This window comes from Oreochromis niloticus, linkage group LG10 (assembly GCF_001858045.2).
Source record: "Oreochromis niloticus isolate F11D_XX linkage group LG10, O_niloticus_UMD_NMBU, whole genome shotgun sequence".
Classification (NCBI taxonomy): Eukaryota; Metazoa; Chordata; class Actinopteri; order Cichliformes; family Cichlidae; genus Oreochromis; species Oreochromis niloticus.
Genome location: NC_031975.2, coordinates 34,163,141 through 34,178,906, shown reverse-complemented (window position 1 = coordinate 34,178,906; position 15,766 = coordinate 34,163,141). Strand labels below are relative to the sequence as shown.

Sequence of the window (15,766 nt, the reverse complement as noted above, 5' to 3'; positions counted from 1 at the left end):
CCACTCTCTATCCAGGCAGCTCCCTCACCTTAACCACAGTTGATTAGAACTGGATCATTTCCTGCTTTGTGCTGTGGGCAAAATCACAGGCTTGTTCTCCTGAAATTGTTCTATACTTTCAAGACCCTGAAAGGTTTAAAAGGGATGTTGAAAAAGTAGGTCACGAGGCAGAAATAGGTGCAAAAACATTTAGTAGCAAGCTGTGGCAAACATTCAATCCACTATACTTATGGCTGTGAGCATCACCTGCATGGACGCTGACACTGACACAGGTAAGAAAGGGACACAAAGAGCCAGAATACAAATAGGTAACAAAGTTAAAGGTGATCCTGTTTCCTGTTAACATACAGCTTAAATATGGTAATGTGTAAATATTATTTATGTACACAGTACGTTCATATATACAAGAATGTAAGTGACTGCAGAAAACCTATGTTACTCATTGATTCTCTCACCCCACCCCCGCACGCTCAGGACATTTTCACACATACCTGTTTTCACACCAGTTGATTTGACCAGCTGATTCCCAGCAGACACTGATGAAGCACAGACGAGAGAGAAGAAATCAATCAATTTCGAACTGAGTCTGATGTGATTAATAAGTCCAAACAGCTTAGCATTAGATTCAAGACTGGCTTCCAAACCATCATCTTTAATAACGGTGTTATAAAGCAGTTTCTCAGAAACTTTGTAAAACTCTGCAGCAAATATGAGAAAACACTGGGCTGCAGATATTCCTGAGTCTGGGATTAAAAACAGAATCTTTGGCTAGCTTTACTACGCCTACAAATTCTGTCCCAGTCTTCAGTTCCTGTGTAAATGTATGACCAAAGTTAGTGACAAAGGGCAGCCCTGGTGGATTGCAGCACCCAGTGGGCTGGTCTGAGTATCATGACCATCTCTACGGTTTACAGAGAATGGTTGGAAATGAGAAACTATGCAGTGAGCTGCAGTTGTCTGTGACAAAATGCCTTAATGGTGTTAGAGAACTGGCTATATTATGAGTTATTTGAGTCTCCATTGGCCTAAGTATGCAGAAGAGCATCTCTGAGAGCACAACACATCAAACCTTGAAGCTGATGGGCAGCAGCAAAAGACCACACTGGGTGCATTCCTGTCAGCTAAGAACAGGAAACGTAGAGTAAAATTCACACAGGTTCACCAAAACTGGACAACAGAAGATCGTAGAAATGTTGTTTGGTCTGAATTGGTCAGAATTTTATATGAACAACATAAAATCATGGATCCATCCAGCTTTTTATCCACACTCCAGCCTGCTGCTGGTGGTGTAATTGTGGGCATAATTTATTTGCATGCTCTGGGATCGTTAGTACCAACTGAGCATCATTAAAAACCACAGCCTGAGTACCGTTTCTGTCCAGCTCTTTGGGACCACAGTGGACCAACCTTCTGTGGATGATCTTCAGTGTTATAAAGATCAGATCTGCAGCAAATATGAGGTTTTTATATCAATATGGACCAAAATCTAGGAGGAATATTTCCAGAACTTTGTTGAATTACACTAGAATGAGTACTAGCAAGTGTTTGTCCTGCCTCTCTCCCATCAACCCAACCGTCCCTGAGCCTGAATTTAAGGGGGAAAGTTGTCTGATTGTTGGAGCTTTCTCTGTATCATTGTAGTCTTTACCTTACTACGTGCACCGAGGCAACTGCTTTTGTGATTTACCACTATATTTTTAAAATGTCATTGAATTGAAAATCACATCCAGCATGTATCTTCCAGGTTTGAGCCTGAGGCCAGCTGGTGTATCAGGTTTCTTTGACCATTGACTGTTTAAGGTCAGGCTTCTCTGCTTTAATAATGTATTACTGCACGGAGATGAAGCAGTGTGAGAGATAAGAGAGTCTGTGCTGCTCTGAATAGGCTTCTCAGGTATCATCCTGAATAATTCAACACCATCACAGACATTGATTTATTTTCTCACTCAAATGTGATCTCTTAAACAAAAATAAAATTGCGTCTGTGGCGTCTCCATGTGAAGCAGCTTTTTGAAGTGGCACACGGGCCAAGTCCAGCCTGAGGCAGACAGCAGACATCACACGAGGCTGATTCCTCTAAAAAAACCAACAAAAAACAAACTACAAAACAGCTGGACATTCAGTCAGAGGAGCCACTGCCTCTTCAAATCTAGTCCTCAGCAGCTGACATGAAAACGTATCTCTGCGTTCATCCGTCAGTTTGGAGCAAAGCGTCTCTGAAAAGTAATCAGTCAGGCTGACAAATGGCAGCAAGAGCTGGAGAGAAGATATCTGCCAACAAAGATCACAGGAACCAGAGATCATTTCTAAGTAAAGAGGAAGGAACTCTATAATACAGCTGGGATGGGTTTCAGAATCAGACTCTCCGGGTAAACTGTTGGACTGCTGCAGGTTTACACAAATATACTGTATTCAACATAGGACAGTTATTCTGGAGGTCATAAACACTGTATATCATATCAAAATGAAAACATACTCAACACTTGATTGACATTCGAGTTAATGTGGACTTTTGATACAGTCTGAATCTGGAAACAGTCTGTGCTTCCTTTCAGCTGGTCACCATTGTAATTCAGTGATAACTGCCTACCTGCAGCTAAACATATGGGATGGATAACAAATAATGAGGATCATCCAATGAGCTGATAACATTTCAAACAAGTGACTCAGTGATGATATCTCTCCCACTCATTCAAAACAAGAACAAACTAAATCCTCCCACTCACTCAAACTTTTCTCATCATATTTCTCATTATAAGTTTTGTTTTTGAGATCTGGCTCTCCAAAAAAAAGTAAAAAACTTCTTAGTCATAATTACAACACACAATGTGCTTATGAAAAATAAGTTTTATTGTCTTGCTCTGAATTAAAGTTGTAAAAGCCATAGGCAGCCTTCAATGAGTCCGCTGAGCTTAATCACTACCTCAAATGTCTGTTACTCGTCTACTTTTCAGGTTGCAGGTCTGCAAGTTGTGAAGCTGAAAATCAGTTTGATGGTCAAAACAATTTCTGCCTTTTGAAAACCCTGGATTTGGTGGTTCCCAATCGGCAGTAAATATCCCAAGAGTCACTTGTACAGTAGTCACGGGGTATGCAAAAGATTAGCCTAACCAATGTGAGAAACACTGAAACTGGAGTGAAAATAGAGAGTTAAAAAAAAAAAAAACGGTTTGCTGAACAATTGTTGGATTGCTACATAGCTTAGACACAGTTAAATATAATACAGGAACAGTTCAAGGAGCTGCTAAAATTAGGAATAAAATATTGGAAACCACTGACTAAAAATATTGCAGTAAGTGATAATTTTAGTTACCATTACAGCTAACCAAAACTATATGATAAAGTATAATAAACAGCTGAAATAAAAATTACTTATTCTTACTGGAATATTTAGCAGTGCAAAAATTGTTATTCTGAAACTTAAAATATAGCTTAGCAGTTGAAAGTGATGAAGCATCGATAGGCATGAAAAAAATCAAAAAATAAATCGGTTATATACAATCAATATCAAATGATGAAAAGCTGTCAGTTAAACAGGATCAACTCAAAATGACTTCCTGTGGCCGTTCCAGTTTTAATGGTGGTCACGTAACAGTGAATAGCTGTTAAAGGAAGTAAAAGCTAAAAACAGTGGCTTCATGGTTGGATTAATAAGCCAGCTGTTATTGATGAATGATTAAATAAGATTGCTAAACATAGCTGAATGATGGTAAGCTGATAAACTGATAAAAGTAAATGGTAAACTGAAAGTAACCAAGATCCAGTTTAAACAAGTTTAAATGAATACTTGATGATGATGAAAGGTGTTAACTGGGGGCTTCTTGAGTCCACCTGATCAGTCACTGGGACTGTGTCAGGTGAAATAATGTTAAGTTAAGCTTAAAAAGTTTAGAATTAATACAGATTTTTTTAAAAATCAGATTATCCTAATTTAAATCATGTCATCTTGTCTATGACTAAATGCAACTGAGGCGGCTTCTGTCTTACTTTGGTCTCTCTCAGGTTTGGCAGTGTTGCAGAGGATCCTGGACACGGCGGCAGAACGAAGTTGGCAGGTCACCTCGGTTAACCTGGATAGTCTCACAGAGCCGGCCTTCATCAAGCTGCTGGCTGACCTCGACTACAAGAAGGACTTCCAGATCATCATCGACTGCGAGCTGAAACGCCTCAACTACATCCTCAACCTGGTAAAACAGTCTGAAACCAAAACCAGTGGCCTCCACCCTGTCTGCATACGAATTACTGCCTGATACTTCTGATGGCCTAGAGTAATGATAGTTTGTATTAGCATGAAATTTTATCAGTGCTCTGGTGTGAGACGTCAGAAATGCTGATTGTATAACTATTATTATAATTTTTGTATTTTTATTTTTAGTAGATAATTTGTTTTGTTCAGTACAAAACTCCTCCCGCCCTGTGGTACCTGGGAGAGGTTCCAGCCCTCCAGCAACCCTAAACTGGATGAACAGTTTGGAAAGTGCATGGATGGATGGTTCCCTCTCCATTCATATAATAAAAAAGTTCTTGTCAATAACTTCCCAAATAGCTGCTGAGTGGCAGGACTAATAACTGGGCAGGTAATGTTTCTTCCTGATCTTGTGGAAATACAGCCAACTGAATATTGCCTTGGAGCTTTCCTCAAGTCTCCAAGCTCCTTTGGTTTCACCCTCGCTCTCCACCATCTTGAATTATTTGGGGAAAATCACTGATTTGGTTTTTTCTGTAAGCCTGCCTTTACAGCAAAGCTGAACCCAACTAAAAGCCGGTGGTTTCAGTTTTTTTTATCCACTTGTCAGTCTAAATTTAATTAATAGTCACAGTTTCATGTAAGTGTTATTTAAGGGCAGAAACAAACTGAATTTTGGATGATTTTAGCTTCTTCCTCTAATCACCTCTTGAAACTGGTAACAGTTTTATGTTGAGTCATTCCATCTGAAATCAACATGAGCCTTCAGCTCGACTGTCTAAAGTTTGGACACTGAATGGTTGCGTTGAAATCGTAGATTTGTATATCAAATATTCTCCAGCACCATGAACTTGACAAGGATAAGTGGAAGAGGATGAATGGATGTGAAATATCAGAAGTTGTACCACAGAAACAAAAACATCAGTAGATAGTCTAATCAAACTCAAACACAGCTCTGGAGTTTTCCAGATGGTACTCTAACTCCAACAGGAAATAATTTTGTTGAATATGTGCATATTTTTCATTTTTGAAATTTTCTGCCCTGGAGGAGTCTAAAAAGGAAACTTAACGATTCTAAGAGACATTAAAAACTCAACAAGGACCAATGTCATGTTGTTGTATATAAAATTTGATGTGAGCAGGCTTGAAAGCCAAGCTGCTGTCTCCGTACTCTGATATAACACACCAGCCCTCTAACCTCTGCTACCATATTAGTGATTAGAAACCATACCAGTGCTATAACAAGACAGTTACAGTATTTTTCTGATTGGCCCCTCATGACATCACACAGATCCAATACTGTGAAAACCGGAGTGCTTTGGCCTGCAGGGATTCTGGACACCATCTTCATTGTATTGAATCAGAGTTTTTTCCTCTTTAATGAGAATAACAGTGGCACTTTAACTCAGACTCTTCTGGGATGATCCCGTTCTCTGTGTCGGTTAATGAGAAGCTCGTGTCTAAGCAAACCCTCGATGCGACGAGCAGCGCCGCGGAGCTAAAGTGAACAGAACAATGCGGCCCTGATGAGCTGACACTGACTGTGTGTAAAAAAGAAACAGATTTCATATTCAGCGTGGCAGCATGGCGCAGAAAGTAATAACCAGATGGCAGTCAAAGATTAATTAGACCTCATGAATTAAATTTAATGACAATTTCTGTTTGGAATATTCAACAGATATCAGGCTTTAAAAAGCTCAACAACCTGTCTGCTGTTACGAGAGGGAGCCGCAGGATTAGGTGCCACTCTGCATGACTAAAACTCACCACACAGCACGGCTTTTTTCCCCCAGACTCGGCACGGTTTTGGCTCGGCTCGGCTTGGCACTGTTACTGTGCTTCTTTTCATCCCCTTGGCTCCCTCTGGGAAGCTGCTGTTGTCTGCCAGCTGTTAAGAGCCTATTAGAGGCAGTGTTAGTGCGACAGTAGAGTCTGAACAGGCGTCGTCAGAGCACCACAGATAGGTGTGAACCTGAAGGTGGAAGGGTTCCTCAGGTGAGAGGAGGGCTCAGAGTTAGGATTTCTTCAGTGACTTCTCAGTTGTCTTTGTTTTTGCTAATGCTGTGACTCACACACAGCTGCTGGTGTTGAAAAATTAAATTATGGGACAGGAAAAGAGCAGAATCGTCCCCAAATGATCTCCTAATGAGCCTCTTTAACATCGTTACAGCACTGATGACTATTTGGTTCATTTGTGGGAATAAAGTTCTGGGAAAGAGAAATTTGAATAATTTATATTTTAGAAGGTTTAGTGTTCCTAAAGTAGAAAAACAAAACTTTCTTTTTTCACAAAATTCCATATTATATCTTCTAATTTTCCAGCAATATTTAGAAAGTATTTTATAGTCATAAATTTCACAGTACAAGTGTTTTCAGTGATAGCCAGTACTCCTGTGTCACGGATCGTACCAACCAGTAGCACATAAGAGCGGGGAAACGGGAAAGCTTATCCAGGAAGACTCCGAGAGGCTGGATTTGGCTGCGGTGCTCGGCGCTCCTGCCCACAGAGATATTCCAGCTTTTAGAAATAATTATGCTTTTTGGTTGTTGTATATAAAATAACCAAATGTGAAAATATTTTCCAGGTGACTCTTTCAGAATCTGTGGATTATTCTTTATATAACTTTAATAAATAAATACAATAATATATAAAACATTAACTTCAGCCATTTCAACTTCATACTGTAAAAACTTTCAGAGCTTCAGGCCTCAGCGTACATGAGGTGGATTAAATTTGGTGCTTTCTAATGATGTTGTGGCATCTTTGAGGCCTCATAACTTGTTAATCACAGAAGATAGAAACATGAAATCTGCAGGACTGAAAAACATGCTTAAGGTCTGTTAAAACCTGCAAACAAATCAGTATTAGATTATAAGGACAAAGATATCGATCTAAATGTAATGTAGCCGACGGATTCTGCACACTCATTTTCCTGGTACTGTGGAAAAGGCGGGCGTTACATACACATTCACAGTCTGGTGATAGAAGCAGGCCCAGGTCCCAGCTGGCAGGATAAAAACTTCACTCTATCAGACTGGAAAAGTTCTCACCGAAGGCTCCGGGTTTATATTTTAGAAAATGACTCAGAGCCAGAACGTGAGCCTCACATCTAAATGGAGGTTAAAAAAAAGCTCTTTTATGTTCTAACTTGCTTCGAGCAGCTCGCTCTCCGACATGGTGTTCGAGGTTTTACCTAAAATGGACTTTTTGAAGTTTCCTGCAGTGATTTATCAGAAAAGAAGTCAAAGACAACCGGCGTGTGTTCCTCTACGTCAGCGACGTTACACTAGTGCAGTTATAATACATCCCATAATACTGAAACTCAGAGCTGGTTATAACAACAGGCACATGACGATTTTATATTAAATCAATCTGTTTATTTTTTACTAATTGTTCCCTCAAAGATAATAAATAACTCTGAGGTTATTGACATGGCAGTCACGTTTTATTATCCACAGGGATGATGATGATGATGGCGATGATGATGCTGTTAAGTGTGGTTATATTTCTCTGTGTTTTCCTGTTGTGTGAGTTGATCAGCTGCAACGTTAATTATTTCTTATTTATTGGAACAAGTGTTTTATAAAGTCATCAGGCGTGAATGTCTGTGATGTCATGTGGATGGAAATCCTTATATGGTCACCTCTGGTCCCAACAGCTCCCGTTTGAGCTTTGTGTTTACGAGTGGCAGCCAATCAGCAGAAAGTTCAGAGGCTCAGTGTGAGATATATTAGGATTGCTTTGGGCTGTGATTCATGCAGAGCTACTCTGGCAGAGTAAAAGAACAAAACTATGAAGCAGGAAGTTGGCGGTTCGTGTCCTTATGTTGTTTTATAATCGTTTCATGCATACATGTTTATCACAGACCCCACGAACACAGAGTTGTTCTGTTTGTGCTTCTCGGTGTTCAGAGCAGCTGGATTTTCTGCTCAGTGTCTTCAGCTGCAGCTGCTTTACTGTCCAGATTTTGGTGGAACACTCTGATTTCAGAGAGAGACTTCAAAATTCAGGAAGAAGGAACATTTGTTATCAGCTGGGATCAGTTTGTAAGAGGGCAGCAGGAGTGAGACGAGAAGCCAAAGGTGCTCAGTGGGAACTCTGGCCAGAAACCAGCCGTCATTTGGGAAATTCCTCTTTCTGCTGAACTCCAGCTGGCTGAATGAGACTCAAGTATCAGGTGGCTTGTTGGATCTGTGAAATGAAGCCATTGGCTTCAGCATCACCGTTTAGTTTGGCTGAAATGATCAGGTGGCGCTCGCTTTGCCTCAAATTGGTTCATTTAGTCCAGCTGGATGTGGTGAAAGTTTCAGGTGAGTGACGACAGTGACTTCAGATGGAAGGCTGATTTTTACAGAAAGTTGATTCTGATCATGTGGACGCAGAGTTTTCAGGGGGAGAAACATTTCATCAGTCACTGAGGTGACTGCAGCTGATACTGATGTGTCACATGACGATGACTGAAAACTCAACATCCAGATAAACAGAATCAATTTTCTTTCAGCTCCGCGATGTGGCAAAAGTCAGAAAATCATAACGGTTCGATTGGGACTGATAAATAAATAAATGACAAAATGATAAAAATAACAACAACAACAAAAAAAAAAAAAAAAAAAACACTGACAGCTTTCACAACCTTGTGGTCCAGCTGTGGGCCCACTGCACCAGCATCCTGTTGTGCTCTAGCTTTAGGGAGATCTTTGGTATCACAGTCGCACAAAACATTCAGAGTGTACTGCTGTCTGCACACAGACAGGGTCATACTATGTGAACTTCACAATAACATAATTCAGCAACCATTTTGGACATGAGAGAAAAAAAAAACCAAATTACTCCTGAAAAATGAGAATTATTTTTTAAGTCCAGACAGCCTGTACATTATACCTGAGTAAAAACCAGTTAAAAATCATCTCAACTTCATACTAAGAAGTTATGAAGGTGTTCGATAATGTGCATCGGGGTCAGGTGTGGTAATGTGTTGTGTTCCCAGTACAGAGCTGAGCAGTCAACCTTAACCTTCTTTACAACCGAGAAAAATTCTAAGCTGAGGCCATAAATCTAAACACGCAGAAAAGCACTTGTCACTCCTACTAACTCAGGAAAATGTCATATTTTCTTCTCATTTTTGCTCATCTAGTGATGGATTTTTCTGAACACTCGTATCATTTCATGTGTTTTTAACAGACACAAACGCAGCTCACACAGAATGCAAAGTTAGCTCCTATTCAGCTAACAGATGCAGATGCCTGCTAATCAGAGCAAAATTCCATTGGACAAACCTGGTGTGTTAGTGCCACTAACTACACAGCAGATAACTACATTACAAAAGCTCCCGAGGGCATCAAGTCAAATATGGTCCTCAGGTCCAGGTCAGGGACTGTGGCCATCAGATGAACTGCAGGTTTTGGTGACAGTGTTGCTGTTGCTGTTCAATATCCAAATTCTTTGACTTAGTAAAATTACGACATGCATCTTTCACTGTTTTGTACACATTTATTATAACAACCGTTAAGTGTTTGATCACAATATGAAAATTATCATCAGCTGAATTTGTTTGCTGTGAATGAACGCCAAGAAAAACCAGAGGAACGAAGTGTTGGCTGGAAGCGAAAGGAGAGGAGGAGGTGAAGAGGAGGGACGCTCCAGCAGCGTTCTCCTCCCTTCATCCTCCAGTAGTGCCGAGTGATGCAGAGCAGCTGTTCGCGAACGCTCTTCGACTGCCGCTCATTAAAAGCCGGACCTGAGAGGAAGGCGTCAAACAACACCTGCTCCTTCCTCCTCCTCTTCATAAACTCTCTCCTTTTTCTCCATCTTCCTTCCTTCCTGTCGTCTGTCAGTGGAGTCGTGAATCTGAGGAGAGCTTCTTGCTTTCTTTCCAGCTCCTCCTGATGGCAAAGATGGGCAATTAATTCCTCAAAGAGCAGCCGAGTCTTCCAATTAGCAGCTGTTTGAGAGGACACACACACACATGGAGATGATTGTGATGAATGTGTGATGGGTGCTTTTTATCATCATTAGAAACATCAGAAAAATGTAATTAGCATATCATTTACTGTGACTCTCGCTCCCGCTCAGATTGCTGCTCAGAAGAGGAACTTGAAGAACTACCACTACATCCTGGCCAATCTGGTGAGTTCAGGCTCAGCTTCCACACACACAGGGCTGAGGTGAAGGATGTATGCAGATGACTTTAACAGTGCGCACAAACTTTCCAGAGACGTGAAAGCGCTTGCTGTTGTCAGCATGTGGAGCTGTTTCCAAATAAACTGCAGCGTTTCAGTTCATTAATTTAAAGAGCTAGAAATTTCATTTAGTACATTTGGAAATATGCAGGCTTTCTTTTAACACTTAAAGAAATAAACTAAACTCGAAACACAGAGTAGTGCAAATAAATTTCAGATAATGATGCCATTGTTTATTTATACTGAAGACAGGGTTGTATGGGATGCAGTGAAAGTTCAGGCTGTGAAACCTGTTGCTTTCGTGTGTGTGTGTGTGTGTGTGTGTGTGTGTGTGTGTGTGTGTGTGTGTGTGTGTGTGTGTGTGTGTGTGTGTGTGTGTGTGTGTTAGGGCTTCTTGGACCTGAACGTCACAGAATTTCAGAAGCTTGGACCGAACGTGACCGGCTTCCAGCTGGTGAATCGGTCAGATCCAGCTGTGCAGAAAATCAATCAGAACTGGCTGGACTTTGACAACAAAGACCTCAAAGTGGCTCGCAGGAGGCTCAAGGTACACACACACACACACACACACACACACACACACACACACACACACACACACACAGTGTTTTCATATCTTTTCTTTGTGAGGAAATCAGAATTGTATTCTCCCTGTCATGGCTGTGTGCAGGCAGGCAGGAAGAGAGGACCCAAAATGCAGGACTCACGGAGGCAAACTTAACTCAAAACACTCAGCTTTATTGCTGGAAAGCAACAGAACAAAAACTAAGTAAACTGAGAATACAAAACAAACTAGGCAGGCTGGGAAACAGAACACACAGTGAAAGTGAGGGTGAGCAGACATTAACGACGCAACAGAGAGCAAAGGCAAACACAGGGCTTATATACACTGGGGAGTAATCAGGGAATGGGAAACAGGAGGGAGACACAGCTGGGAGAAATCAGACTAACGAGACAGGGGAGAAGTAAAACTGAACACACTGACATCAGACTGGGACTATCAAAATACAACACAAAACACAAAACAAATCACAAAGACGCAGACTTGACACTGAGAGGCAGACTGAAAGAATATAACACATGGAACCCAGAGACGACAGAGACTTAAGGAAGAATAAACATCACACCAGAACCAAAGTGAAACATGTATTTATAATAATCATAAAAACAGGATAGCTAAAGAATCAGACATAAATCATAATACAGAAAAACACCAAAACATAAGAAACAGAAAATGTTGGGTCAAAATGACCCAGAACTGTAACACTCCCAGTATAAATGACGTGTTGACACTGTTGTTCTGACATCATGTTTACAGGTGTGATATAAATGGTCATTTGTAGCTGCACTTGAATATCGTCACTCTGCTGAAGCAAAAGGAATGAACAGGCGTTGTTCAGGCTAAAGCAGCAGTGACACAAACACAAACTATCATTCACAGATACTTTTCCATCCACCTCATTGCTTTAATTCACACTTGTTTCTTCTATTTTACTTCTATTTTGAATCTATTTAAGGAAAGAACAAAAAAACCCACATTTCTGCCTGTTTAAAGCAAAAGCTCGTCTCATTGTGTCACCAATAAAACTGTGAACATGATCAGGATTTTAATCACTGTCCTCCTGCCTGACTGCTCAGTACACAGGAGCTCTGACCTATGATGGTGTCAGCGTCATGGCAACGGCATTCCAGAATCTGCGGAGGCAACGGATCGACATCTCTCGCCGGGGCAACGCAGGGGAGTGCCTGGCCAACCCGCCCGCTCCGTGGGGACAGGGCATCGATATCCAGAGAGCCCTGCAGCAGGTACGCACAAACAGCACACAGGCAGAACTGAGAGTGGGTCCAGAGGGAGCAGCTGCCACAGAAGCCCCACCCACCCGCTGTTCAAAACTTCTGTTTGTGAAAAACAGCCAATCAGAAAAAAGTTAGTTTAAAGGGAGATAAATAAGGATTATTTTGAACTGTGAATCACGTAAACCTGCTCCAATCCACGAATAGAAATACGGAGGAGGGAATGAGGAGAACACTCCCTCTTTAAAAACACCAATATTTTTGGGTCCTCTGAGAAAGTAAATATTAACTCCGAGCTGTTCTCAGATCCTCAGGCTGCTCCAGCAGCTCAGAGAAAATGAAAAATGAAAGTTTTGTCCTGAATTGTCCCAGAAATGTCCTATTCTGTAGATCGAAAAACATGTCAAACAAACGGAGCGCGAAGCACTTTAAACACAGAGGAATTTAAAATCAATGTAAGTGTTAAAAGCAGAAATAACGGGCTCTCTCCATCAGTGCTGCCGAGCTCTTCTGGTTATGAAATCCTGCAGTTTTTCATTTTTGCTTTGGTTTTCTTTGTGTTCGCAGGTTCGTCTGGAGGGGCTGACGGGTCACGTCCAGTTCGATGAGCGTGGACATCGAACCAACTACACTCTGACTGTGATGGAGCTCAGCCACATTGGACCCCGGAAGGTGCTGCTCCCGCTGCTTGTTGTGTTGTTCAGTTCAGTCCGGTTTTGTGTGGAATTGCACTCAGCAGGTTTTCACTGCATCAGCTCCTTCCAGTAATTAGCTCCCTCTCCTCAGATTAAAGCTGCGATAATCAGTGAAATCAGCCTCTGCTGCGTTTGTTTGCTGCAGAAACCTGCCGACTCTCAGCTTTCTATTAAATTCCATCAAACGGAGCATCACACAACGACTTATCATTGTGATGAGCTGCTTAGTTCTGCTTACTTTGTAGTTTACAAGACATCAGAGTGGGATATTTTAAAGTTTGATGGGCCCTATGGAAGAAACCAATAGATAAATGTTTTCAAAAATTGCCAGAGGCCTCTGGAACTTTATAGTGTACAACACCCAAAAGACACCAAATGGCACAAAACAACAGCAAATGGATGCAAAATTACAAAAAAAAAAAAAAGTAACCAAAACCAACACAAGCGATGCAAAAAATAAATATAATTATACAAAATGACTCAAAAGGCCCGTAAAACTTGAGTGAAATGCAGACGTGAAATGTAAAAGTGAGTTCAGAGATGTGACATGATATTTGATTTCAAACTATAATGAGATATTTAGAATCCCCATATGCCTTTATGTTATCAATATAAACGATGGTAGTAGGGATCAGTTTTAAATAGCTCTATAGCATTATTATCACTTTCACCTTGAAGGAGAGGTCAGAGGTCAAATATGATTTTCATATGGCACTTTCTATAAGTTGACAAAACACATTACACTTGAAAGAATCATAGTTTCTAAGTTATGAAACTATCTCTCAGTTTTCCACCAATAAATTATTAAGTTTGAGCTCGAAGGCCTCCAAAGGTTAATGGATTGTAAACATGAGCTGGCTCTGCACCTCCTTCAGAATTCATTCAAAACCTTTCGAGCAAACACTACCAAAAACATGACAATGTATGTGGTGGTAATTAAACCTAAAAAGAGCAAAACCAGACAGGAACAGACAGAACTGAGGCAAAAAAACATGATAAAATAGTTAGTAAATGTACTGCATCTATCGGGGGTACCTCAAGGTTCAGAATCTTCCCCAAAGAGACTTCGCCATGTGGATCGATTCAGTGACCTTCCAACTGGTAGATGACCTGTTTGACTCCCTTTGACCCTGTTTGAAACAAAATGTCTGGAAAAGAAACACCAGCAACAACTATAATCAACTAAAAGTGATGAAAAACTTCTTCATCTAAGTAAATGAAAAATGCAAAGCAGAAATAAAGAGAGAGACCCGATGAGATCAACAGATCAACAAAAAAAAAAGACAAAAAAAAGTAGAACAAGATGGGAAATTAACAGAAGCGGTAATCAACTAAAAATAGATATCAAATTCATATAAGATTCACAGTGTTACGCAAAGAGACCCAAACAGATGCAAGAAGGATTATAAAGACTAAAAGCCACACAAATCTGAATGTACACCCAATGACATTCTTTAAAGTTTTGCTGCCGTTCACGGTCATACATTTGTGGGATATTTTCATCACGTGATTGAGGACAAACAGGGACGTCAGAGTTTCTGATGGAAAAGACTTCACACAAAGAAAACTTAAAGAATCAAAGCTGATCAGGTCTGAAAGTTTAGACTGCTCAGACTGAAAGTGTGACTGAGGTGAAAGGGACGAACAGTACTGCAGTATGTCAATGGGGACATTTCCTTCACATATGCAGTTTATTAAAGAGATTTGTTTGAGTACCAGTTCTTTTGCACACTTGACTGGTTTTAATTTAAGATTGCTTTGTGCCAATCAAAGTCAGTCTGACAAAGTCCAGTGAACTCTTTAAATGACAAAACTGAAAAAAAGACTAAAAATAATCACTGCAGAAAGACCTAAAGACAGACCACAGGATGCAGCATGTTTGAATTACACAGTTAGGAGATTAGGGAGGACGGCGAGTTTACCACACAGTCTGTTCATGGGAAAAGGGGACAGAGCCTTGGTGAATTTGAGGTTCTGAACATGCAATGACCTTTGTTAGCCGTGTTTAGACCAAATCATTTCCAGGAACTTTGAAAATGCAGGAGAAAAAAAATTCCACTGCTGTAAAGTTCAATAAATTTAACGTGTTACAAAGCTGCAGTGAAGGTTCTGCTGATCTTTATGCTCTGGTCTTTCGGCATTACCAAACATTAACGGCCAGATTTGCTACTTACATGAAAAATAGCATGTGATGTGGTTAGTTTCAAAGGTGATTTAAAAAGTGCTATTTTCTAAACACACGAGCAGTCAGTTCATTTCAACACGGCATGCCCAATCCAGTTTAGTGCAAGGTCACAACCTGAGAAATGATAATCAGCTGTGGGCAGTTTACAAGCAGGAGAGGCGCAGCTTGTTAAATGTAATCAGAAAAGCATAAATAAAGGTCACACAATGTGTATGTTAAATCTAAGTGTACAGTGTCAGTCTGCCAGACACAGACAATAGAATGAAATCAGCTTTCAGTAATCGACAGTAAACAGTGCAACAGTATTTTGACATAATGCTGTTATGTACTGACAGCTTGCATCACTTTAAGGGATAAATTGAACCGGAAATGCCGACTGATAAAAGTTTAGTTCTATTTTCTGCAACTGGTGTTGTTAATGTTATGACCACAATTTTCTACGTTGGTTTCATTCAGTAACAAAAAACCAAAACAAAGGATTTTCACATTTCATGAGGAAGTCGTGTGTGTGTGTGTGTGTGTGTGTGTGTGTGTGTGTGTCTGTGCTCTAAGAGCCACATGTTAGAGCACAGCGCACAAGATCATTCTGAAAACTGTGCGCTCGCTGTCCATGGTCCTGAAAGTGTAACTCTTTAATTCATGTAATAGTTCTGTTTTTCTTTGACTTTCATAGACAAGCTTTTTCTTCAGCTTTAAATATCAACACAATTAGCAGTAAAGACACAA

At 40.5% G+C, this 15,766-nt stretch overlaps 1 protein-coding gene across 7 annotated transcripts in view; it reads left to right on the top strand.

Annotated features, from left to right (window-relative positions):
- Positions 1-15,766, top strand: part of LOC100694014 (glutamate receptor 1) — a 104,045-nt gene that overhangs the window by 51,002 nt on the left and 37,277 nt on the right. For all 7 annotated transcript variants that reach the window (XR_003221820.1, XR_003221819.1, XM_005463805.4 and 4 more), the window contains exons 4-8: positions 4,003-4,187; positions 10,260-10,313; positions 10,755-10,913; positions 12,005-12,172; positions 12,728-12,832. Coding sequence is in view for 5 of the 7 variants with exons in the window: in XM_005463805.4 (XP_005463862.1) it covers positions 4,003-4,187; positions 10,260-10,313; positions 10,755-10,913; positions 12,005-12,172; positions 12,728-12,832 (671 nt within the window). In the remaining 2 variants the exon portion in view is untranslated. The remainder of the gene's footprint in view (positions 1-4,002; positions 4,188-10,259; positions 10,314-10,754; positions 10,914-12,004; positions 12,173-12,727; positions 12,833-15,766) is intronic.